Source organism: Rhododendron vialii, chromosome 9a (assembly GCF_030253575.1).
Source record: "Rhododendron vialii isolate Sample 1 chromosome 9a, ASM3025357v1".
NCBI lineage: Eukaryota > Viridiplantae > Streptophyta > Magnoliopsida > Ericales > Ericaceae > Rhododendron > Rhododendron vialii.
This window is the reverse complement of record NC_080565.1, coordinates 2,465,574-2,489,973: the sequence shown is the minus strand read 5'-3', so window position 1 is coordinate 2,489,973 and position 24,400 is coordinate 2,465,574. Positions and strand designations below refer to the sequence as shown.

Here is a 24,400-nt window from a genome sequence, read left to right as displayed (position 1 = left end):
AACCTCCAAAAAATACAATATAAATCATTTCTGATCCGAACGGAACGAGGCAGGTTAGAGTTGAATTGCCACCTTTAAATTGACCGAGAGTAATGAATTATAGTAGTACGGAGTACCAATCTAGTTGAACGGAAGTGTTAACCGTGCTATGCAACACAAGGCACCGCCAAAGGTTCAATACCTGAAGTCTTTCTCTTCATCTTATGAGGTCCATCTTATGCTCTGTGTAAACTTCGTCCCCAAGTTCCATCACAATCCCCATTGACAGGTCGATCCAAACCCTCTATCTTTGAACACGATCAAAGTTATTGTAAACATCAAGATTTTTTCTCCGAGCTCTTGCATGATCAAAGAAGCGGCAGAGATCTTCAGAGAACGATGCAATGAAGGAACAAGGTAACAATGTCGATTCAGGTCGAAAGAAGAATGATCAAACCACAATCAACGGTGATAATCGGAAGAAACCCACGTTTTTACTTTCATCTGATTTGGGTTTTGTTAAAGATTCATCGCCTTCTTCTCTAGACAATAGTGAAACGGTAGGCCGGAGAAATGGGTCTCAAATTATGGACTTTAAGGATGATATTTATGTTACAGATAGTCCTAAAAGTGGGACACAACGAAGGGGCAGGAAAAGGGTTCATATTTCTGAAAGGGATGATTTTGCAAAGGAGAAAGGTGAAAAGGTGGTTGATGCTGGACTTACACTAGGTAAGAGGAAGAGGGTAAGTAGTGCTTCAAACAAAACTACCATTGAATTTGATATGGGCAAGAATGGGGAAAATGTTTCAAGGAGAGAGCAAAAAATGAAAGGACAGTTCAAGGTGATTGGGTCCGAGGGACGGAAGAAAATTGGGTCGATAAAAGATGGTGATGGGTCAAACTCTAGTAAGAAAGTCAGTAGTTCACATCGTTGTTTAAGTGCGAAAATTGTTGTGAGAAAACAGAGGGAGAGGAATAAGCGCAAGGAAGGGGGAGAAACACTTGGCATTCGTATTTCCGAAAGGGATGATTTTGCAAAGGAAAAGGAGGAGGTGGGTGGTCGTGTAAAGGTAGTTGATGGTGGGCTTACAGTGGGTAAAAGGAAGAGGGTATGTGGTGCTTCAAGTAAAGCTATCAATGGTATGGACAAGAATGGGAAAAGGGTTAGAAGGAGAAAGCAAAATGTGAAAGGACGGTTGAGGGAAAATGGAGATAGGTCAAACTCTAGTGAAGCAGTCAGTAGGAGTTCACATCATATTTCAAGAGAGAAAATCAGTGGGAAAGAACAGAAGGAAATGAATAAGCACAAGGAAGGGGGACTTACACTGCGTAAAGGGAAGAGGGAAAGTGGTGTTTCAAGCAAGAGAAACATTGAAATGGACAAGAATGGGAAAGATTCTAGAAGGAGAAAACAAAGTGCAAAAGGACTGTTCAAGGTGAAAGGCTCGGAGAGAGAGATGGAAATGGGTGCGAGGAAATATGGTAATCATTCAAGTGAGAAAACCGTAGTAAAAGAGCAGATGAAAAGGAATAAGCACAAGGAAGGTGGAGAAAAACTTAAGAGTACTAGTACTACTAGAGATTTGCATTTGTGGAAAGAAAACCTACTGAGTATGCTTAAAACTCTTGATAATGAGCACGTTTCCGATAATGTGTATGCAAGTCTCATTGTAAAAGGTCACTGGTCTAGTACCTTGGACTGCAAAGTTCTCCAACAAAGAATCCAAAGCTGCGATGCTGATACTAGGAGTTGTTCAGCAGTCATTCCAGTAGCGGAGGAGGAATTCTGCAAATTATTTAGGATAGAGAAGAAATCATTGACAAGAAAACCGAAACAGATAGTATACCGTGGTGGGAAATGCAGTCTTCTCTCGTGGATGATTGATTTAGATACTATTCCGGTTCTTGGGAAGGTTCAGTACAAGAAAGCTATAACGACTGGAGTATCTATTGAAGGAAGGATAACCAGAGATGGCATTTGGTGCGACTGCTGCAATGGAACCATCAGCATTTCGGAGTTTGAGTCTCATGCGGGAAGTAAACTCGGTCAACCATTTCAGAACATATATGTATTAGAGTCTGGGTTTTCCCTGTTACAGTACCTGCTATATTCGTGGGGCAAATATAAAGGTTCGGAATGCATTGGATTCCATTATGTTTTTGGTGACGATTCAAGTGATGATTGGTGCAACATGTGCGGAGATGGTGGGGAGTTGATCTGTTGTGATGGTTGTCCTTCAACTTTCCATCGAAGTTGCTTAAATCTCCGAGTATGGTTGCATTGCCCAAACTTTTTCAAACATGTATACATATTAGTGATTTAGATTAGGTGCAAAAGCTTTTTTGATGTGCCTTTGTGATTCTTTCACTCATCGAATGTCCAGGATTGTATTGTGGTACCTTGTTATTCATTACCACCCGAGAGGGCTTGGTTTTCTTAAGATGGCACAATTGAATAATTGGACCTGCAAGTCTGGGCCAAAAAATTTAAGAATCCCATTAAGAATATAAAAAATTAAGTCCTTCAATAAAGGCCCTCTGAAAATTTTGAGTTCTCTCCCGTCAAACCCAAATGGGTGACTTAGATAAATCTCAGTTTACTGGCCCAGACATTGTTTTGTTGATAAAAGGTGTAAGTGTAACCATTGTTTTCCTTTGCATTGCAGAAGGTCCCCTCTGGTGACTGGCATTGTGTATATTGTTCTTGCAAGTTTTGTGGGATGATTGTTGGGGATTCTTGTCAAAGGGATCAGAGTACTGACATTCCTGTTTCTGCATTACTCAAATGCCGTTTGTGCAAGCAAAAATGTACCTTACTTGTCATAGTTCTGGAAATTTGTCCTCAACTCTCGATTGTCTATTCAGCTTTGTAATTTGCTGTTTTCTTGCATGGGATAGTTATTTTTTCCCCAAGTCACTAATACTTTTTGCCTTTTGTAGATCACCAAAGTTTTGTTCAAGGGAAGGATGTTGTACATGCTGATTCCAATTGTCCATCCTTTTGTGGGAAGGAGTGTAAAGAGGTGCAAGACCACTGCTGATTAGTTTTGCAACTTAAGTACTTAAACTGTTGATATTACCCAGTTGTTTTAGTTGTTAAATTGGCCTGGTGATAAAAAATTTGGAGTAGGTTTTCCTTAAATATGTTGTCTAACCTCAAGCCTGCACTTAAAAGCAGAGGAGTTACTATTGCTATTCTATTCCTTACGTTAATGGTAATCTTTCCTGCATGTTAATAATTTGCGCTAGTGGATTAAGGTTCCGATGATAGTAATACATTGGTTTGATGAACTACCATGGTTTGTCATCATATTGGAACTAGTTTCCTTAATTTTGAACAAAAGAAATCAAACTCTCTAACACTAACTGTTCAGGTGAACTTACGATGTTGTATCATCCTACTGGATCTAATTTACTGCGTTGGTTAGTCGGATTTTGGTGGACTAATGCTGAGTGACTGAGTTTTAGGAATCTTCTCATTCAAAATTCAACAAAGGTAGTGCAACACCATCGGGACAGTTGAAAACACGAAGGGTCATTGACAGTTGAAAGCACAAATGACAAATAAAGGTGGGACGTAATCTTGCCCGTACTTAAGAATGGCATAATTAAATGGCCTCTTTTGTTTCCCAGAATCCCTCTTAATTGGACCCACTAATATTACTAGGATGGGACAAATTTAGAGTGAAGTGATATCTGCTTCCATTTTTTTCCAGTTGAAGTATGAATACAAGGATCTTATCGATGCGCAGAGGTGGATTAACCCAATTAGGTTGCAAGTGAATTCAACTTGATAATTGATATGTGAAGAAGAGATCAATAATGGGGCCATTTTTTTCACGGCTCATATCATAGGATTAGGTTATGAATCCTGTGGGGTCAAGGGACCACTTGCCGCTGTGTGAATGCAAAAATATGTAGAGGTATTACATATACTTTCAAGACTAATCATAATACTTGAGGGCTCTCATGCTAATAATCCCCTCACCATTTGTATGGTGTGCTTTCTCGTCCTATGGAACTATATGTCCCTTCACCAATCAAATGGTATTCATAATTAATGCATTTGTCACGCTTCATTAGCTAAACTAGATTTTGCAGTGACCGGTGATTCTTCAGAGTCTTCTGACACACTATGTTGACCCCACAGTCAGCTGAACCAACTGCATATGTTTCAGTTCGCAATTATTGTCCCAATTCCATTATATATGTTTCTGTTTGTGCTAAATTATCCTTCAGTTTTGATTTCAAAGTGTATTTTGCCTCATCCTTACTTCTCCTTTCTTTTGGCTTTATGATTTTTTTTTATATGCGGCCTTATGTGTTGAGTATCTTTCAATGTCTTCTATGTAGTGGACCTTATGGTTATTAAATGGACGTAATGCTTGTTCACTAGGTCTTTGAGCAGCTACAGGTTCTTCGTGCGATTAACCATCCCTTGGAAGACGGATTTTCATGGACTCTTCTTCACCGTTCTGATATTAGCCAAGATAAATCTCTTAGAGCTGCTCCAGAAATTGAATGCTCCAAGTTAGCTGTTGCATTATCTATTATGGACGAATGTTTCTGGCCAATTGTGGACCAAAGAAGTGGAATTAATATAATTCCTAATGTTGTTTATAACTGTGGGTGAGCACTGATTAACTCTGTTTTGCTGGAAGCCCTGGTGTTTACCCTGTTCCATTAAGTAATTGAATTCCAAGATTTCTAGATGATAATGATGCAAATATTTGAGTTAGGTTGGTTTTGGTTGTTTGTGCATGAAATGGTGACATATCATTTGATATGGACACTGGTATATGAATGCACCTTTTTAATCCATCTGATTCATTGTAGTTAATATGTCAATTAGGCAAACTAGAGGACATCGAATATTGAAACCAAAGAACCACAGATGCATTGATGTTTGTCTTTTTACAACTGATAGGAGGGGATAAGGGAAAGGGAGCTGCAGTTTCGGTTTGGCGTAAATACTCAATGTCCCTAGCATGATACCAGTTCATTGATACATGGCTGCTTTATGATGAGATTTTATTAGGAAAAAGGATAGCGGAGCGCTAGAAGAGTCAAGCCAAACTGGCTTGTAGCCAATATGGCAATTGATTTCAAAACTCTGGAAACAGTTTGTAGTGTAAAGTGTAAACTACAAAAACTTCACTTAGGTGGCACAAATCGAATATATTTTGCCTTGTAAAATGCTAACCAGTATTTGTTAAAATCCTACAAAAAAGACAACCCCATTTTACTTATTACATCAACATCCACAGTATACATGAGTGGATGCTATTAAAGCGGAAAATTACCACAAAAGAATCCCAAGTGGTAAAAAGATATGAAAATAGTGATTACTTATCCAACTATCTTTTTAGCAAATCTAATTGGCCAACTTTTGATTTTCTTATTATATGGACTTTGCAGCGCTCTCGTTGGCAATTTGCAAGAGGGTTATCCACTGTGATCATATGTTGATTATGTGGTTTCTATTGCTTTTAGGGGTTTTCTTTGTCCTTTTTGGTTGATGGTTGTCATGCCGTGTTGTTCTGCTTGACCTTTGTGGTTTACCTTAGGTTGTGCCAAGTAATCCTTCATTCTGTTAGTTATGCATAAATTTATTGGATCTCTATTTTTGCCGTTATATCACCCGACAGTCCTGAAATCCTTGTTTCTTTCTGAAAAATTGTTCTTAGGTCAAATTTTCCTCGGCTGAACTACAGTGGATTCTTCACTGCTATACTTGAGAAGGGTGATGAAATTATATCGGTGGCATCCATAAGGTTTTTCTCTACCCGCATCACCATCAATTTACTGGATTTTCTCTCCGTTATACTAGCAACCTCTATCTGCCGTTCCAATACAATGTTGTTGGCATATTAAGAAGTTGTTAACTCTGATTTCCATTATTTAAGGACCTTAAAGATACAAAATTAAACAGGCCTCTATTTCTGTTAAGATTATGGGTGTAGTGTGCAATTAGTGCATAATTAATCTCTTATGTAAATAGATTAGTAGATAAGGATGTAGAGTGTAATTATTCCTTTACTCTTGTATAATTGAACGTAATGAGAAAATAACCCTAACTTTTGGGTCTCAATTTTTGCACCCAATTTTACATGGTATCAGAGCATGGTAACGATATACCTGCGTAACCCATTCCGACGATCTTGTTGCTGGTCCTTCTAATTGATTAGCTTCCGACGACCAGCCACGATCTCTTTTTTCCCTTGCCGATCGTCGTTGACCCAAATAGATCCAGCAAAACCCAGACCGTACAAACCTTCGTCAGCCGTCGTGTCACGTCGTCGACCACCGCCGTTGGTTTTCCGACCATCGTACAGCATCGCCGACGCATGCCGGCTGATTTCCGACCTTTTCTAAATACATCGGACCTTGCCTATCGAGATTCCTATGTGTTTCGGACTCTAGATCTTCTTGTGTAATGAAAGGTGTTAGATTCGAAGGAGATCCGAGGTTGGGGAAGAGATTAAGATATTCCGAAGGCTGGGTATAAGAGATTTCGAAGGTATACAGTAGTTTTCTTTTGAACTTTCGAAGGTATACAGTTGTTTTGTTGAAGTTATATAAGGCCATTGGAACTGAGTTATTGAATTTTTTTTTTGTGGAATTCCAAAGCTACTGAGCACTGTTTATTATTTATTTGCCATCGTTGTTCTGCTTTCAAGATGTCAGAGGAGAAAAAACAGACTTCCACTAGTGGAAAAGATGAGTTGAGTCATATAAGGACTCAGGATAATTTTTCTCTAGATATTTGTCATATTAAGTTGGATGGTACCAACTATCTGATTTGGTCTCGCAGTTTTACTTTGGCTATTGAGGCCAAAGGGATGTCAGAGTTTATTGAGGGTCATATTGCTCCACCTGTTGAGGCTGTTGAACTGAAGACTTTTAAATCTCAAAAATCGTTAGTGATGACCTGGTTGTTTAATTCTATGAGGGCTGATATTCGTCATACTTTTCTGCTTCTTGATACTCCATATAAGATTTGGACTACTGCAGCCCAAACCTATTCTCAGCAGGGTAATGATGCACAGTGTTTTGAGTTGAGAAAGAGGCTCCGTACATTGGAACAAAATCATCGTTCTGTTGCTGTGTATTTTGCTGATTTGAATGCAGCATGGCAGGAATTTGATTATTATCAAGGATTTCAGGCTGTTTGTGCTGTTGATACTGCTGCTTGGTTAAAACGGTTGGAGAAAGAACGTGTTTATGATTTTTTGGCTGGACTTGATGTAGAATATGATCCGATTAGAGTGCAAGTGTTGGGTCGTATTCCGTTTCCGTCGTTGGGAGAGGCTTATGCCCTTGTTCTGCAGGAGGAGAGTAGGAGGGGTGCTATGTTAGACACTTCTACTCCTGAGCGTTCTGCCTTGGTTGCCATTCCACAAGGTCCATCTGTTTTTCGTAGTGGACTTGTTCCTCATCTGCAGAGTGGTAAGTCACAGTCTAATACTAGCAGCGGGCCCATTGATCGTGAGTCCCTTCGGTGTGATTAGTGCAACAACACTGGCCATACCCGGGATTTTTGTTGGAAGTTACATGGTCGTCTCCCACGTGGGCGAGGGGGTGCACGTGGTGGTCGTAGTCGTGGTCCCGTGCGTTCTCAGGCCCAGGCTCATGTTTCGGAGTCTACCGTAGCTACCTTGGCTGATTCTGGGTTCAATACTGGGGTTCAAGTGTCTTCTGATCATGTTAGTGGATTTTCTCAGGGGGAGATGCAAGCTCTCAGGCGCCTTATGGCTCGGGCTGATTCTCCATCTACTATAGCTCCCACTCCCACAGCAGGTCCCACTTCATCCTATTTTGCTCACACAGGTATTCCGACTAGTGCATTTACTGCCTCTTCTACTATTCCTTGGATTATAGATTCCGGTGCCTCAGATCATATGACAGGTTGTTCCTCTGTATTTGATTCTTACTCTACTTGTTCTGGTAAGGATAAGGTCAGAAAAGCAGATGGATCATTCTCTGCAATTTCAGGGAAAGGTTCTGTTCGTTATTCTCCTTCTATTTTCCTTTCTTCAGTTCTACATATTCTAAACTTTGCCACTAACCTTTTGTCCGTTAGTAGTCTTACTTGTTCTGCAAATTGTTCAGTAACCTTTTTTCCTACTCATTGTGTTTTTCAGGAACTGAACACGGGCAAAGTGATTGGCAGTGGTAAAGCACAGGGTGGCCTTTATTTTTTGGAGTCTACACCTCCTTCACCCATGTCATGTGGTCTTGCTCTACAAGCAAATACGAGTCCATCTCTCTCTATGTTACATCAGTGGCACCGTAGATTGGGTCATCCTTCTTTTGGGATTTTAGAGAAACTTTTTCCTAATTTAATTAAGCATTGTTCTAGGAGTCAGTTTTTTTGTGAAGCTTGTGAGCATGGAAAACATAAACGTTCATTTTATGCACCTATTAATAAACGGAGTGCCTCTCCTTTTATGGTTATTCATTCTGATGTTTGGGGTCCTTCTCCTGTTACTTCTCTTAAAGGTTTTCGGTGGTTTGTCACTTTTATTGATTGTTATTCTTGTGTTACTTGGGTGTATTTACTTAAATCCAAAAGTGAAGTCTTTTCTTGTTTTAAATCTTTTTCTGCGATGGTGCGCACTCAATTTGACACGAATATCAAAATTCTCCATAATGACAATGGCACTGAGTATATTGATAGAAATTTTAGGGCCTTTCTGGATGAAAATGGTATTCTTTTTCAGACGACTTGTGTTGACACTCCTCAACAAAATGGAGTTGTTGAACGCAAAAATCGTCATCTTGCTGAGGTTGCTCGCTCTCTTTTGTTCACCATGAATGTTCCCAAATATTTATGGGGCGAAGCGATTTTGACTGCAACTTATCTAATCAACCGTATGCCATCTAGTGTTCTCCACTTCAAAACTCCTATTGAGTGTCTCCCCAACAGTTCTCAGGTCCTGACTCTTCCTCCGAGAGTTTTTGGTTGTGTGTGTTTTGTTCATGCTCCCCACCCTGCTGGTGGCAAGTTGGGTCATAAAGCCCATAAGTGTGTTTTTGTTGGGTATTCTCGTACTCAGAAGGGCTATAAATGTTATGATCCTCACTCTAGGAAGTTTTTGGTCTCTATGGATGTCACTTTTTGGGAAACCGAGTCTTTTTACTCTCCCTCTACTCCATCTCTTCAGGGGGAGTAGCATGTTAGTCAGGAAGAGATGAGGAAGGAAGAGGTGTTTGCACCTCAGAATCAATGGTCATGGTCTCTTCCTTTTCATAGTGAGGGGGAGAAAGAGAAGTCTGGAGTGGAACCAGTATCTGTTGATAGTGCAAAACAGGACATTGGTGGACGAGTGGATGGGGATAAGCGTATCAGACCAAGTGAATGGCCTACTACCTTGGCAACGTATCAAAAGAAAGGAAAGAAAGGCCAATCTTCATGTGTACTGCCACATTGCCAATCACCATCCCCTGTTTCAGTTCCGGACTCTTCATCTGGTAATGAATCTTCTCCCATTGAACCTCCTATTATTGATTCTGATAATCTTCCTATTGCTCTTCGAAAAGGTGTTAGGTCATGTACTCAACATCCCATTTCCCAGTATGTCTCTTATGATCGTTTATCTCCTTCATACCATGCCTTTGTTTCATCTCTTTCTTCTATATCTATTCCACAGAATTGGCAGGATGCATTCATGATATATGAGTGGAAAAGAGCTATGGTAGAGGAGATGACGGCTTTGAAAAAGAATGGCACTTGGGAGCTGGTGTCACTCCCAGGAGGAAAGAAATCAGTGGGATGCAAGTGGGTTTTCACTGTCAAGCAAAATGCTGATAGTACAGTTGAAAGATACAAGGCAAGACTTGTCGCCAAGGGTTTTACTCAAACCTATGGTATTGACTACGAGGAGACGTTTGCCCCTGTAGCAAAGATGAACAGTGTGCGAGCTCTAATTTCTTGTGCTGCCAATTTGAATTGGCCTCTTCACTAGTTTGATGTAAAAAATGCATTCTTTCATGGGGAGCTAGAAGAGGAGGTGTATATGGATGTACCACCAGGTTTTTCTTCCTCTGAGACTGAGGGAAAGGTGTGCAGATTGAAGAAGGCTCTTTATGGGTTGAAGCAATCACCTAGAGCTTGGTTTGGCAGATTTTCAAAGGCTATGTTGAGGTTTGGTTACAAACAGAGCCATGCAGATCATACTATGTTCATCAAGGGATGTGCTGGTAAGATTGCTGTCCTTATTGTTTATGTTGATGATATAGTAATGACAGGCAATGATGTGGATGAGATTCTCAATCTTAAGTCTAGTTTGGCTCAAGAATTTGAGATTAAGGATTTGGGACCACTGAGATATTTTCTTGGAATGGAAGTGGCAAGGTCTGATAGAGGTATCTTTATCTCCCAACGGAAGTATATACTTGATCTTTTGGAAGAAACAGGTATGTTGGGTTGTAGACCTGCAATTTCTCCTATTGAGGCGAATCATCATCTTAGTGGAGATGTGGGGGAGCGCACTGATAAGGAGAGGTATCAGCGACTTGTAGGTCGACTGATATACTTAGCTCACACCCGACCAGATGTTACTTATGCAGTGGGTGTTGTTAGTCAGTTTATGCATGACCCTCGTACTTCACATCTGGATGCAGTTTATCGTATCTTGAGGTATCTCAAATCAGCTCCAGGGAAAGGAATTCTATTCTCCAATCATGGTCACTTGCGGTTGGAGGCATTTACTGATGCCGACTAGGCTGGTTCTGTGGATGATAGACGCTCTACTTCTGGCTACTGTACTTTCCTAGGGGGGAATTTGATTACTTGGCGGAGTAAGAAACAATCTGTGGTCGCTAGGTCTAGTGCAGAAGCTGAGTATAGAGCTATGGCACATGGTGTTTGTGAGCTCTTATGGCTCCAAACCTTATTGCGTGATTTGGGACTTTCTGATAATGGTCCTATGAAACTCTACTGTGACAATAAAGCTGCCATAAACATTGCTCATAATCCCGTTCAGCATGACAGAACGAAGCATATAGAGATTGACAGGCACTTTATCAAGGAGAAGCTGAGCGAGGGTTTGATATGTATGCCTTTTGTGAGATCTGAAGATCAATTAGTTGACATATTCACAAAAGGACTTGATAGTAAGAGTTTCCATCCCATTGTGTTCAAGTTGGACTTGATTGATATCTTCGCACCAACTTGAGGGGGAATGTTAAGATTATGGGTGTAGTGTGCAATTAGTGCATAATTAATCTCTTATGTAAATAGATTAGTAGATAAGGATGTAGAGTGTAATTATTCCTTTACTCTTGTATAATTGAACGTAATGAGAAAATAACCCTAACTTTTGGGTCTCAATCTTTGCACCCAATTTTACAATTTCCATAAGCCATCAGCCTAGGACTAGGCTTATCACTCTCTTATTATCCTTCATAATCATTGTTATTAAAGTTCTCTGTTATTTTTATCTACTTAATTAATGACGATGTATGCATGAATTATATAGCTGAGGCTTTGTTGGCCTTTCTTGCAATCACAACATGGAAATACTGCTATATAAAGTAAAACAACATTAACTATGCAATCAAGCATTGTTATCACATGAAGAAAACAAATGACGTCTGTCTAGTTGAACTCTGAAAGAATTAAGAAAGTCAATGAAGGCGATTGAAAATTCAATTAACTAGCATAAAGTCTTTTTAAAGATAGCTATTATGGAATTTTTTTTTTCTGTTATTCGATATCAGACTTGGGAATGCAAAAGGTTTCCCAGATATTTTGTGCTTTCTGCTCAACTTCAATAGTTACCTTAGAATTTCTTGTATATGACCCGAAATTTCGAAGTGCCTCCACTGATAATTGAACTTTTTAAAGCACATTCTTTGAGTTTACCTTGTAGGCATCTCTCTGTAGGTTTCCCTGCTTCTGCAGAGATTATGTGTTGCTTACTTTCTGATGAATCATAAGGTTTAGAGAACTTCTAGCAAGTCTTTACAATTTCTTGCTTTTGAATGTCATCCAGAGTTTTCCCAGTTTTGTTGGAATTGTAGGGATGTTTCCTCCAAGTTTTAGAAGATTTGTGTTTCTAAGAACGTGTGCCTTTCGCTTGAGATCAAGGCAGTGTGGTCCATATATCTTGTAGAAACCTAAAGTATGGTGTTTAACTTTCCTTTTAGAGCTGGAATGGGAGAGAACAATTTCGTAGATGAGGGAAAGACACTTTTTGTATACGTCAGCAATTTTAGTTTGATTAGGTACGCAGTTGGTGGATTTTTTTTTTTAAAACTAAAGTTGGTTAGGTTTTCTGGATAATAAGATAAGCATACCAACCCAATTGACGTTCTAGCACTCGCATTCAATCCAATCTCGTAATAAAGGGGAAAAGCGTACTTGTAGTTTTAACGAAAAGACTTGCCCGCAGTTCTACAATAAAAGTGTGTGTATCAGTCACATTTTGGCGATTCGTGTTAAAGATATGTCCATTATACATTCCTTATTTTCCGGGGTGATATCATTGCTATAGAATTTTAAAGAGTCTGTTGCAATGAATGATGCTTCCACTTTATGAGATTTGTCAGATTCCAAATATCTGTTTATGCTCGCTGTTTTCCAGGTACTAGATCTCAGTAAGGTTAAGTGATAGCTGCTTAGCTGGTAACCGTCAAATTTTTTGAGTCTCCATTTGATAATTACCATGTGTGAAAGTGAAAAGGGTTGGAGAAAATGAAAACGCGTGTTGCTTATGTTGATTGATCTTGCTTAATATAAAACTAACTGGCACAAAAAGTACAACTTATTTGCATCAGCAGGATAAGAATTTTCACATGCATGAAGATGCATGTCACCTTCTTTTCAACTTTTTAATTAGCAGATCAAGTCTCATCCTTAAACTTTATGAACTTACCAAGGAAATTATGTGATCCAAGAGGTGCAACATAGCCTTCCTTTTAAATCTTCTGTTTCTAGTTGCTCCTAGACCTGCAGTAAAATGACTTTGCTGAGGTTCTGACGTGAACATATTGTGTTTTTAATTTTCTTCCGATTTTAATATGTCTGCTACCTTGTCCAATAGGATACATGGGAATCATATAGCAGAGCTGCCATTCATTGGGACGCGGTATATTTATCGGTATCAAGGGATGTGTCGTCGGCTTCTAAACGTAATTGAATCGGTATGTCGAGTATGATATTTCAGTGCCCAACAAATATAATTTAATTTCTTGTCATTAGAGGGCTTCTACAATTTTGAAGTGTTCCAGTTTAGATATATATTTGATCATACTGGGGTTTCATTTCATTCTTGGTAATACATGAAAATGCCACTTCATTTCAGACTGAGTGCTTGACGTTTCTACGTCTTATTGATTCAAGTGCTTGACTCCTATTGGGGTGATGGTGGAGCTGCTAGAACAGAATATAATTCCCACTTAAAAAAATTTGATTGAGACGAAAACTGGTGGAAGGTTTCCCAGCTTGCCAGTGCAGTATAAATGTTGGTGGTAAACTTGCATCGCTTGATGGTATAATATTTTGTCTCATGGAAGCTCTCAAGCATTCAAACAGCATTTACACTGCCAAGCTTACTTGTTATATTTCCACCCAATGTCTAATAATGGAGGGGTGAGACTTAAGCCACTGAGGTCTCACCTAGTGAACTCCAGTTGATTTAACTACTGATCTCAAACATTCCTCTAAACAAGAGGTGACTTGTAAATGAGTTCTCTATGTACCTATATTCAGTTATAGGCTTCTTGAATTACCTACAAACATGATGTTACTTGTTATATTATCTATATCCTAGGCCTTGTATGCTGAATGATTTGGTTCTCTCACCATGTGCGAAGATGAGGTTGATTCTGAGGGTCTCCATTGTAATCGGGGAATGAGATCTCATCGCTACTTATTTTTTGAATGCCTTTTTTTGGGTCAGCTCTAGTATCATTTGTTAAGGGAAAAGGGAATTTTTAGAAGGCACTTGAATCTTGCTGGTGAAGTGGATGGGCTAGAAAATCTTTGAAGAACGCCACGTTTAAATGTTATACTATCAATGGCTGCTGCTACATATGAAATTTGGATGGAATTTTGGAATAGCAGAATTTTGAGCATAAGAGCTGTGGTTTCTGAGATGGAGTGTAATATCAGGGTTTGCATTTGTACATGAAGGGCAGGAGGGGAATCCCGGAAACTGATCTCAATAGGTTACTCTTATAAGTCGTATAGTCCTTATACTTCATATCATGTTAGCGATGTCCGAGTCTTGTTCTGAAAATTAGTGGCCTTTTTGGTCTTTGGATTATAGCATTGTATTGACATCAGTTGCTGGTGGTATAAGTTGGTTTGTATGCACTTTCCAGGGATGCCCAGTTAATTGTGTGGTTTGTTTTGTGTTAGTAAATGTGCTAACCAAAAAACAGCAAGTGCAGATACCCTTAGACAAGAAGCTCTCATTGGATAAGTTCAGATTGATCTAGTGTTCCTTGGACTATACCTTCTTGGTGTAAAACTTTTCCAGAAATGCTCATGGCAGTTTCTTGTAAAATGCAGACCATGTAACTTCAGCACTGGCCATATTCCTTGTTTTGAAACTGTCTTAGTGACAATCTAGCAGGCTCATGATTCATGAGCTCACTCTTATGTTTTCTACTAATCAAAAAGGTTTAGAGGGGAAGACCAGAGTTACAAACCACCCTCAGGGAAGAGGGGCTTCCAACTGCCATAGCATGTTCAGCCAGTGAGCCATTACCACCCATTTCATGAGCATCCTCTGATACCATGTAGAATGCTTTTTCAGAAGTGAGAGACTTGGGCATTTGCAGTAAGGTTTAAAAGGTTGACTGACCCTCTCTTTTAGTCATAAAGCTTTCCACCTTGTTATTTAGTTCTTGTTAAGAAAAATTCCATATTTTGAGGAAGCGCGCTTTTCCCTGGATATAATATTTGTCTATCTCCTTCTATGCTCTATATTGGAGCCACACCTGCATATGAAAACATTCATTTCAGGTGTGATTCGTATTCTTCTTGATATAAAATTTTTGGTTGCATGATGCTTTTGTTTGATTTAAATCCACACCTTTATCTCTTGTTGGGTCAAGTGATTAGGACATTGGTATGCCTATGTCCTGATGTTACATTTCTGAATCTATTGTCAGGCGCTGTGCTCCATGAATGTTGAGAAACTTGTCATACTTGCTGTCTCTGAACTTGTGGAAACATGGACTTCTGTCTTCGGTTTCAAGCCGCTTGAAGAACCAGAAAAGAACGAAATGAAACGTATGAATTTAATTGTGTTACCTGGTGCGCAAATGTTGCAGAAACCTTTATCAAAGCAGCAGTTCACTGAAGGAGGAAGTACTTTTCATTAGTAATTTTGTTACTATCAAACAGGGAGTGTCATTTTTGGGAAGACAGGTTCAAGGTTTAACAATATAAGTCAAAGGTACTTTCTTTTGACGTATGTTTGCTTTCTTTTCTCATTGATTTTTTGTTCTTCACTCTCAGTAGCTGTTCACACAATATGCAGACATTCTTGCCCCTGTCTTGTTATTTTTGTAGTTGTCTTCTTCTTCTTCTTTTTTCATGCATGCATATATAATTGTCCTTTGTCGTATTTTGATGGGGAAATTGTAAAATATAGATGCTTATATAATTGCTTTTATCCAATCCCCACTAACTCACCATCAACGAAATTTTTACATACTTATACCCCCTGAACTCACAAGCAAAGCGAGATTGTTAATTTTTCTGTCAAAAGTAATGAAAAGTGTCTAACGTTACTGAAATACCCTTAAGCATAACATATAATAGCATCTTTTGATTAAATGAATGGTTCTTCTTTTCTCTCTTTAACATGCTTTCAATGTTCACAGAATCTTCTCATTAACAAATTGGTTCAACATCTATCACAACGATATTTCAGTTGTGCTATTATGGTCATCAAATTATTGAAAGCATCTTTGACCCAAGAAACGAGGGTAGATGTATCCGATTAGAATAAAATAGAGAGAGGAAGAGGGAGAGGAGGTAGAAGGGGAGGGTCAATACAAAGACAACTTCCTTTGACGAAATCCAATACATGTATAAAAGAAGCATGTTTTAAGAGCAATTATATGTTTGTGGTTCTTTTAGAACTTGGCAAAACTAAAATTAGCCATTTTATGTTTGTGGTTCTTTTAGAGCTAAAGACTCCTTTGGGTTTGCTGAGAATCAATTAAATAGTTGGTAAAAATAAAAAAATTCCTATTTTTTAAAATTGCCTTTTATTATACGCTCAACATAGTAACCCTATTGAAAGTTGTACAAATTCAATGTCCTTACTGACTGGCTATCTAATTTTGTTTTCGTCTTCGTCTTTTACTGCCATTAGCTTGAATTGTTCTACTCTTTTCCAGTTCTGCACCGTATGACTCAGCAATGGTTTCCCAGTTTTTTGCCTTTGTCCACTTCCTTTATGTTTCACCTGGCAGGACCATATCACTTATTCTAAATAGTGGATGTTTTTTTCGGTTTTTTCCAGAAATCAGTACAACTTTAGTCCCATGTCTTTTCTATTTAACTTATTTGCTGCACAAATACCATGAGGTTCTTATGTTCATCAGAATTCTATAAACGCAAGTGGTAGAATAGGTGGGAGCAAAAAAGAATACAGCACTCCTGTAGTTTGATTTGATGTTTATGCAGTTACTTGGTATTTACTCTCTCTCTCTCTCTCTCTCAGTTGCTGATGTTTCTCTCCTGTGTCTTCTTCCACAGGAGCATTTTGCAGTGTATATATCTTGTCTAGGATGCCCATGGAGTTTTAAGCGCATCATGTTAAGCGGATCAAAGAGAGGTCTGGTGATAATATGTGGGTTTTGTAGTTTACTTTTGCTGTTGTCTAATACTACTAGATTTTACATTTTGTTATCTAAATACAGGTGGTTAAGAATTCTAACTTAATATTTGTGGCATACATGAATGGCTAGATGTTGATAACAAACAAAAGAGGGATGCTACAGACACGCCTCTCGGCCACTCCCCATACACTCCTCTCTCACAAGCAATGGAGCCCGCAGATGTGTGGAGCGCATTGCTTGTGAGATACAAGTCTCTAGGGAGTGGCCGAGCGGCGTGTCCCCCATATTTCCAAGGACAAAAAGCTGTCTACTTTATGCCTGCTCCTATGGAGAAGCGTATGACTACCAACACTTGTTGCTTATATACTGGTACAGCTTTATATTGTGCCACCCTCCCTGTTTGGGGATATGGTATCCCCCTACCCACCGTTGGATCTTCATAATTGAATCACAGCCAACAAAATTTGTAATCACAAAAAACCAGTTACTTGGTTAGCTGGAAAAGCCTTTGAAAATCTTTATCAAAAAAAAAAAAAAAATCTATCACTCCAAAACTAACTCTCTCTCTCTCTCTCTCTCTCTCTCTCGAATCGCCGCAACTTTTTCTGTCTCCACGACACCATCTCGGCCCTAAGCGACCATGAGCGCCTATCTTGTACTTCCCATAGGTAAATCTCATCTCTCTCGCACTCTGTTATACACACAATATTAGTCAAAAACTTCATTATTGTCTTAAAATACTGCACTTGTTTACTGAAAGAAGAATGAGGGGTGGTATCTTGTTTGTTTGTTTCCTAGTTTATGGTGTTCGACCATCAAAGAGAGTGAACCAAATATGAAGTGGGATCATTTCAAGGAAGTCTTTAATGCAATGTGCTTTCCTCCTTTTGAGAAAAGAACAATTGTTGAGTTCCTAAACTTGGAGCAAGACAAAATGACGGTGAGTGAGTATACTGCAAAGTTTACTCGATTGTCACGCTTTGCCACTTTTGTTGTTGATACAGAAGACAAAAAAGCAAGAAAATTCGAAGGAGGCTGAAGATGATTTTAAAATTAAGGTAAAATTGTTGAAGTTGTCTACCAATGCTGAGGTTATTGACAGAGCTTTGATTTTGTAGAGTGATGAAAAAGAGAAGGGATCTAAAGAGAAGGATACAAAGCTTTAGCGATTTCAAGAGGCAAAACACAAAGGCTTCTAGTGCGGGATCCTTTATGCCAAGAGGTGAAAATGGACAACCATACTACACGTGTGAAGAGTATCATTCGGGACAACCATGTTGGCTACTAGGGGGAGTGTTTCAAGTGTGGTCAAAAGGGTCACTATACTAGAGATTGTCCCATGAACAAGACTGGAAATGCGCCTAGACATAATGTTTCTACATATGATTCTTCAAAGAACAAGGTGGGCAATGGAACGGATGATCAAATGGGACAAGAAAGGGTGTTTTGCTTTAGCGCCCAACAACATTCTAGAAGCTGATTTCATTGTTTTAGGTTGTTTCAGGTACTATGTTAATATGTGGCTGTCCTGCTCATGTTATTTTTTGTTCAAGTTCTATATATAAATTTGTTTCTCGTCGGTTTGCATCATGCCTATCTACACCTCCTGAGCTATTATGCTACGTGCTATGTGTATCTACACTATCGAGAATTTCCATGTCGAGCACGTCTATGTACAAATTATGTGATATCATGGTAGGAGAAGTTACCTTATTTGTTGACTTGATTCCTCTTGATATTCAAGATTTTGATGTCATTCTCGGTATGGATTGGTACACTAAGTATCATGCATCAATTGATTGTGTAGAAAAGAAACTCGATGTCATTCTCGATATGGATTGGTTGACCAAGTATCAGGCACCAATTGATTGTGTAGAAAAAAAAAGTCATATTTAAACATCCATCTCAACGTAATCTTGTATTTCAAGGAAAGAGGGTTGTATCACTTCCTTATCTTATTTCACTTATGCATGCTCATCATTTCCTTAGAAAGAGAAGTCAAGGTATCTAGTTAGCATCACTGATTCATGATCTAAAGATATTGATGTCTGTGATATTCCTATGGTGAAAGATTTTTGGGATGTGTTCCCTGACAATTTACCTCCGGATCGAGATATTGATTTTGTCCTAGATGTCGCTGGAACCCAACCAATTTCAATGACTCCCTACATTCGGCTCCTGTTTAGTTAAAAGAGTTAAAGACACAACTTCAAGAGTCGTTAGATAAGAAAGTTATCCAACCAAATACATCTCCAAGGGGTACACCATTGTTATTTGTGAAGTAGGATGGTACTAGGAGACTTGGCATAGCATTTTCTCTTGAATGAGGATTTAAAAAACCCAACTAATATGGCTAATACGAAGATGTAAATTGGAATTCACTATATATTCACGAACTAAGCATCCATGACAAATTTGAGTCCGTCTCTGTTTTTCAAAATTGTGGTATGTGTCCCTAGCATGTCCCAACGTGTCTGACTTGACAACATATAATGAAGAAGCTAGACGCAATTAAGCATGTAAAATTTACTTGCGGAACGTATGGTGTCATGTATGTTTGGGTCAGACAAGGACATGTGAGGTCGATAGACGTGTTCGTTCTTGTTAGCTATTCGTCAATCAAAATCTGCTTACATAGGAGGTGCACATGCACAAGATATCCATCAATGCACAATGTTTATATTGTATACACTCCTTTAATTTGCTATAGTTTCTCTCCCATCGTTCTTCTTCTTTAATACTCCGTAGCTCTTATAAGTTATGACCTATAAATTTCATGAGTATTTCATCAAAGCTTATTGAGCGTTCAACTTCATCGACAATCCTACAACAACTATCCCGATCATGCATTATGGCTACCAAATACAACCACCACAATGCAATCGTAACGAGAGAGATGAATATGTCCATATACAAACACATATATGTAGATATATATGCAATTATGCCATACCAGAACACAGGAAAAAAGGAAAGAAAAGCCCTTGAATTTTGCAAAGTGTAATGAATGTATGGAATCAAACATATAACTCATTGACAACATTGCAAATGAAATTGAAATATGTTCCAGTAATCTAAAAATGTCGTTCTTTTACATATTTAGTTCCTTTTTTTTATTTTTTTTTGAATTTTGCATCTCTCTCTCTCCCTGTCTGCATTTCATTCTTGTAGTCATACCGTAAGGGTGCAACCATCAAACGGTCAGACTCTCTGCAGCTTCATCTGCTAATCAGACCTTAAGCTTCCAGCGGATCTTGTACCATTTTCTTTTCCAGGCACCGACAATCTTCCATGATCCTTTCTTGAAAATGTCCCTCAAACCCATGGGTCTCTCGGTCACCAGCCCTCCCATTTCAAACTAGAATCGTTTGGCAAAAACGCCGTCTCCACGTTATCGGCCCTCTCTCCACGTTTTAATAATCCCGTTCTCAACGACCATGACACGTTCTTAATACGGTTTTCTTGAACCTGCAGGCATTTAGATCCGTTGAAATTATTTAGACAATACATTGAGGAACTTGGCTGGTTCTTTCTTTTTTTAGGGGTCACATTGTCAGTTTGGTTGTCTTGATGGTATTCCATTGCCAGAATATAAATTGTTAGTTATTTTTCTGTTTTGCTCTCTCTCTCTCTCTCTCTCTCTCTCTCTCTCTCTCTCTCTCTCTCAATTTTATGGCGTTATCGACCGCATGTTTTAGTTTCTCACGTGGCATGCTCACAATGGTGGACATTAATAAGACTCATTTGTGACCCTTTTTACCAGCCATTCTGGATGTGCCTGCAGAGCCCAAAAGCGATCATTCAAATGGTTCGGAGATGATCAGGAAAAACTGCAGCTATATCGATCAAGGGTGCTTAGTGTTGCTATCGGTGTTTCCTCCAAAGTAAATTAAAGGTTTCTATGTTCCTACCCACTATTCGGTCTGAGGTACCGTCAACTTGAAGTTGTGTCTAGAGATCATATATCTGAGTGCAATATTTCCATTTCCCTGTTAATTACATTCCAACGTTCTGTTGAAGGTGTGTCAGGCTTATTTAAACTGCAGAAGAAATTAAGCAATTTTCTGATTCCTGGCAAAAGAGATAAAAGAAATGTCAGAATTTTTGTAGTTTTGGGCCGGGACCATATCCCTTAAACTGACCTCAACAATGAAGTCAGTATCATATCATTCAGGATTTAGTTTGCAAGACCTGGTGTTGTAAACCAGATAAGATTGCTTACATGCATCAACCATGATACCACCAATCTGTTTGTTATGCATCGACCAAGATACCACCAATCAGTTTGTTTCAAATTCTTCCAGCGCAGATTCGTATGGTTTGAACGAGCATGGAACAAACAGCTGAAAATAATAGATAAGTTAGATTCCTAGTTAGGAGGCGGTTACTCCACGATCCATGCTTTTCTCCCCTAGGCCCTATTATCTCAGTAGTTACTAGTGAAACTTTTGTGTGGACCGAATCAAGAGACCATCGGCTCATGTATAGAATTTCAATTAGGAGTTTCACCGTTATCTTTGTTTCATGCTGAAATGCTCAAAAGAACTGAAGTTGTGCATCCGCTACTGAGTAGATGTTGCAATGAGTTCTATAGATATCCGGTTGCAAGACGTTTTGAGGACACAGTCACCGTCCCTCAAACCAGCACTCTGCGTGTCAATTTCCTCCTAATTTAACTCAGTGTTCTTGCAAATGCTTATCCAAGTCCAGCTCTTTATGTATTTTTTTGCTTTTCCTTTTCCTTTTGATTGCAATTCAGTTTCACATTGTTCGTCATAATTTCCATCTTCGCAAGCCATAAAAACTTCTTAACTCTTCTTGTCTGCAATTCTTTTCCTTACGCACCTGGTAAATTGTGAAGTCTTCGAACTGTTCAAGCAAAGAAACTGTCAGAAGGACCCGGTAACCTCACCCTCGGGTTGCACACGCTTGAATTTGGTTTGACGTTAGATTGTAAGGCTCCACACCTACCTCATTCATGTTTAGACTGCGCAAGGTCTTGCCAATTACGCTTTCGTTCCATTCAGCCCAGGTGTTAGCTAGCTCCTTAAGAAGTAACATTATCATTTTTTTGTTGGAAGGGTGTTGTCGTATCGACTTCTGTCTCGAAATGGTCATATGTTTTTCCACAGCTTTTACGAGTTTGTAATTTTGAATACTGTAGTAAAACTTCAAAGTTGAATTGGCTTTCCTTCAAGACGGGGGAAATTTTTGTTTTGTTAGATTGGGAATGCAATTTCTTTACGTGACATCGTAAAATGTGGACGTTAAAATTTGTAAAAACCAGGATTTTTTTTCACTGCATTTGTTAAGTAGATTGTTCTAACTGTTGTTTTATAAATGTTTTTTGCGTGTTCGATAAAATAAGGGGGCGGTTATTCACAACCTTCTATTTTCTCTAATAACCCGTTAAAATTTCTCAACTAATTACAACATAACCCCAAATGCAAAATGACTTACTTGCCCCAACATCATCTTCCTCCCCTTCCCCCTCAAATTCACCAGCCATGGTTTTTAAAAAAAAGGAAAAAGAAATCAACTGATGAACCAGTCAACTGGTTCCTCCACACAACCATAACCCATCCCTCTTTCTTCTTCAGCTGCATCCTCTCTCTTCTCCGACTGGTTCCTCCACACAACCAAAACCCATCCCTCTTTCTTCTTCATCAACATTCTCTCTCTTCTCCTCCCTCTCAAGCTTGTTCATCATTCCAATCTCAATGAAGGAGCAAGAGCCAAAGATGACCCACTTCTTGGTTTCGATTTTGAAATTGAAATGGAATCAAATTCTATCGGCAACGGTATGATGGGCTAGGAGAATAAAAATGTTGTGAAGAAAAAGAACCCAACTTAATTCGCATGGGAGAAGCCAACTTCGCTCAAAATTTACAAATTTTTAAACCAGTTTTTCGGTGTTTCGGGTTTGAAAAAGTTGAGTAATTTCGGTAGTTAACTACAGTAAAACATTACCGTACTCGATAGTTAGTTACTATAATATATATATATATATATATATATATATATATATATATATATATATATATAATTTCAGCAATCAAATACCGAAAATATGTATATTAATTTTGTAATACCTAGTTCGGCAGTTAATTACCGAATTGTGTATACATTTTCGACATTTAGTTACCGAAATTCATACTTTTTTTAAAAGGACTTTTGTTTACTAGAGTTCATCAATTAGTTACCGAATAGTGTATACAATTTCGACATCTAGTTATCGAAATTGATATTTGTTTTCAACAGCTAATTATCGAAATGTATATACAAAGGATTTTTTGTATACTGTTCGGCAGAGGACAAGAAGGAGTGGCGGAGTTATGGATTTGGTGGTGGTGGCTATGGCGGGCTGTGGTGGAGATGATGGAGGCGTGGATAGAGGGGCGGTGGTGCGGCGGTCGTTGGATATGGAGGATTTGGGGCGGTGGCTATGGAGGAAGAGAGGAGAAGGGTTTTGTTTTTTGGGAACATCGGGCAAATAAGAAGATCTGAAGGGTATAATGGAAAGATTATGTACATTTAATGGGTTATATGGAGAAAATTTGTATTTTAAAATATTGGAGATGAATTAAGTGAAGGAAGTGTGCTAATAGAGAAAATACAGAGTTGCGAATCGTCGCCCCCTAAAATAAAATGTCACGACCAGGACATGTATATCTTCGTCATTCATACTTTCATTTTCCATTTTAGAATCCTCATCAGTTTTTATTTTTATTTTTCTCTCTCGTTATTTTTAAGGTCCTTTTTCAATGACGTCTGACTACTCCAACTTTTGGCCTAGCTTTACCCATGAGGGCGATAGGCGATAGCATTAGTTTGTTTTATCAAATTGCTGTTCGGATTTATCATGGACAACAAGCGACGGTGTTGGATCAAGGGTTAACCAATGCACCTAAAAATTATTACTATTAGGGAAATGTGCAACTTAATTTTTAAAGGTCAGTACAGAGTTCTGCACTTAGCGGCAGACGGACATAAGGGGTTTCGCAATGCTGTCCATACACCATTGACGGGTGAATGCAGTTATTCCTCCCAAATATTTGCCCTGCACTAGCACAAAACATCTTGAGTACAGGGTAAATGCTGGCCCTCATAAAGCCAACAGACGGAAAAGTTACTACGGCTGCTCGCACAGGGCAACTAATGTGCTTCCAACTAATGTACTAATTACTAAATGTGCATGTGGCACACTTTTTTTTCGGCTTATAAGAAAGTTTTTCTTTTCTGTATTATTAGTATTATAAGATGGTTGGTATTTTTACAAGCAGTAGTGCTACAGGTACAGCAATCCCGCACAGCAGTCGCATGCAGATTCATTTTGTGGTTGTCTTGGGTTCTTCAAAGATGATTAGAACCGTTCATTTTGTTCAAAATATATTGTTTAGAGTCCCCATAAAAAATCATCTCAATTCGATACCAGTAAGGACATTTACAAATCATCTAACTTTGCTTCAAAAATTCAATCTAAATTCTGAAGCAAAATTGTATGATTCGTAAATCGTAAATGCCCTTACCGGTATCGAATTAAAATGATTTTTTACAGGGATATTAAACAAAATATTTCGAACAAAATGAATGGCTCAAATCATCTTTG

At 38.7% G+C, this 24,400-nt stretch overlaps 1 protein-coding gene across 4 annotated transcripts; it reads left to right on the top strand.

Annotated features, from left to right (window-relative positions):
• Window positions 1–121: 121 nt before the first annotated feature.
• LOC131301944 (uncharacterized) lies at window positions 122–18,522 on the top strand. 4 transcript variants are annotated; one of them, XM_058328467.1, is made up of 9 exons: window positions 122–2,252; window positions 2,649–2,790; window positions 2,923–3,005; window positions 4,379–4,611; window positions 5,670–5,756; window positions 13,032–13,131; window positions 15,109–15,410; window positions 16,709–17,459; window positions 17,590–18,521. In XM_058328467.1, the coding sequence occupies exons 1-7, from the start codon at window positions 384–386 to the stop codon at window positions 15,319–15,321; spliced, it is 2,727 nt and encodes a 908-aa protein (XP_058184450.1). In that variant the 5' UTR covers window positions 122–383; the 3' UTR covers window positions 15,322–15,410; window positions 16,709–17,459; window positions 17,590–18,521. The 4 variants fall into 4 exon arrangements, with proteins under 4 accessions (XP_058184450.1, XP_058184451.1, XP_058184449.1 ...); XM_058328468.1 differs by having other exon boundaries at window positions 2,652–2,790; window positions 16,709–18,522; XM_058328466.1 differs by having other exon boundaries at window positions 16,709–18,521.
• Window positions 18,523–24,400: the final 5,878 nt, after the last annotated feature.

Bases quoted from the DNA above. Each gene is read 5' to 3' on its own strand.
- LOC131301944 (XM_058328467.1), top strand. From the start codon at position 384: ATGAAGGAACAAGGTAACAATGTCGATTCAGGTCGAAAGAAGAATGAT. The intron at 2,791-2,922 runs GTACCTTACTTG...TGCCTTTTGTAG, and splicing joins CCGTTTGTGCAAGCAAAAAT to ATCACCAAAGTTTTGTTCAA. The intron at 13,132-15,108 runs GTATGTCGAGTA...ATCTATTGTCAG, and splicing joins TTCTAAACGTAATTGAATCG to GCGCTGTGCTCCATGAATGT.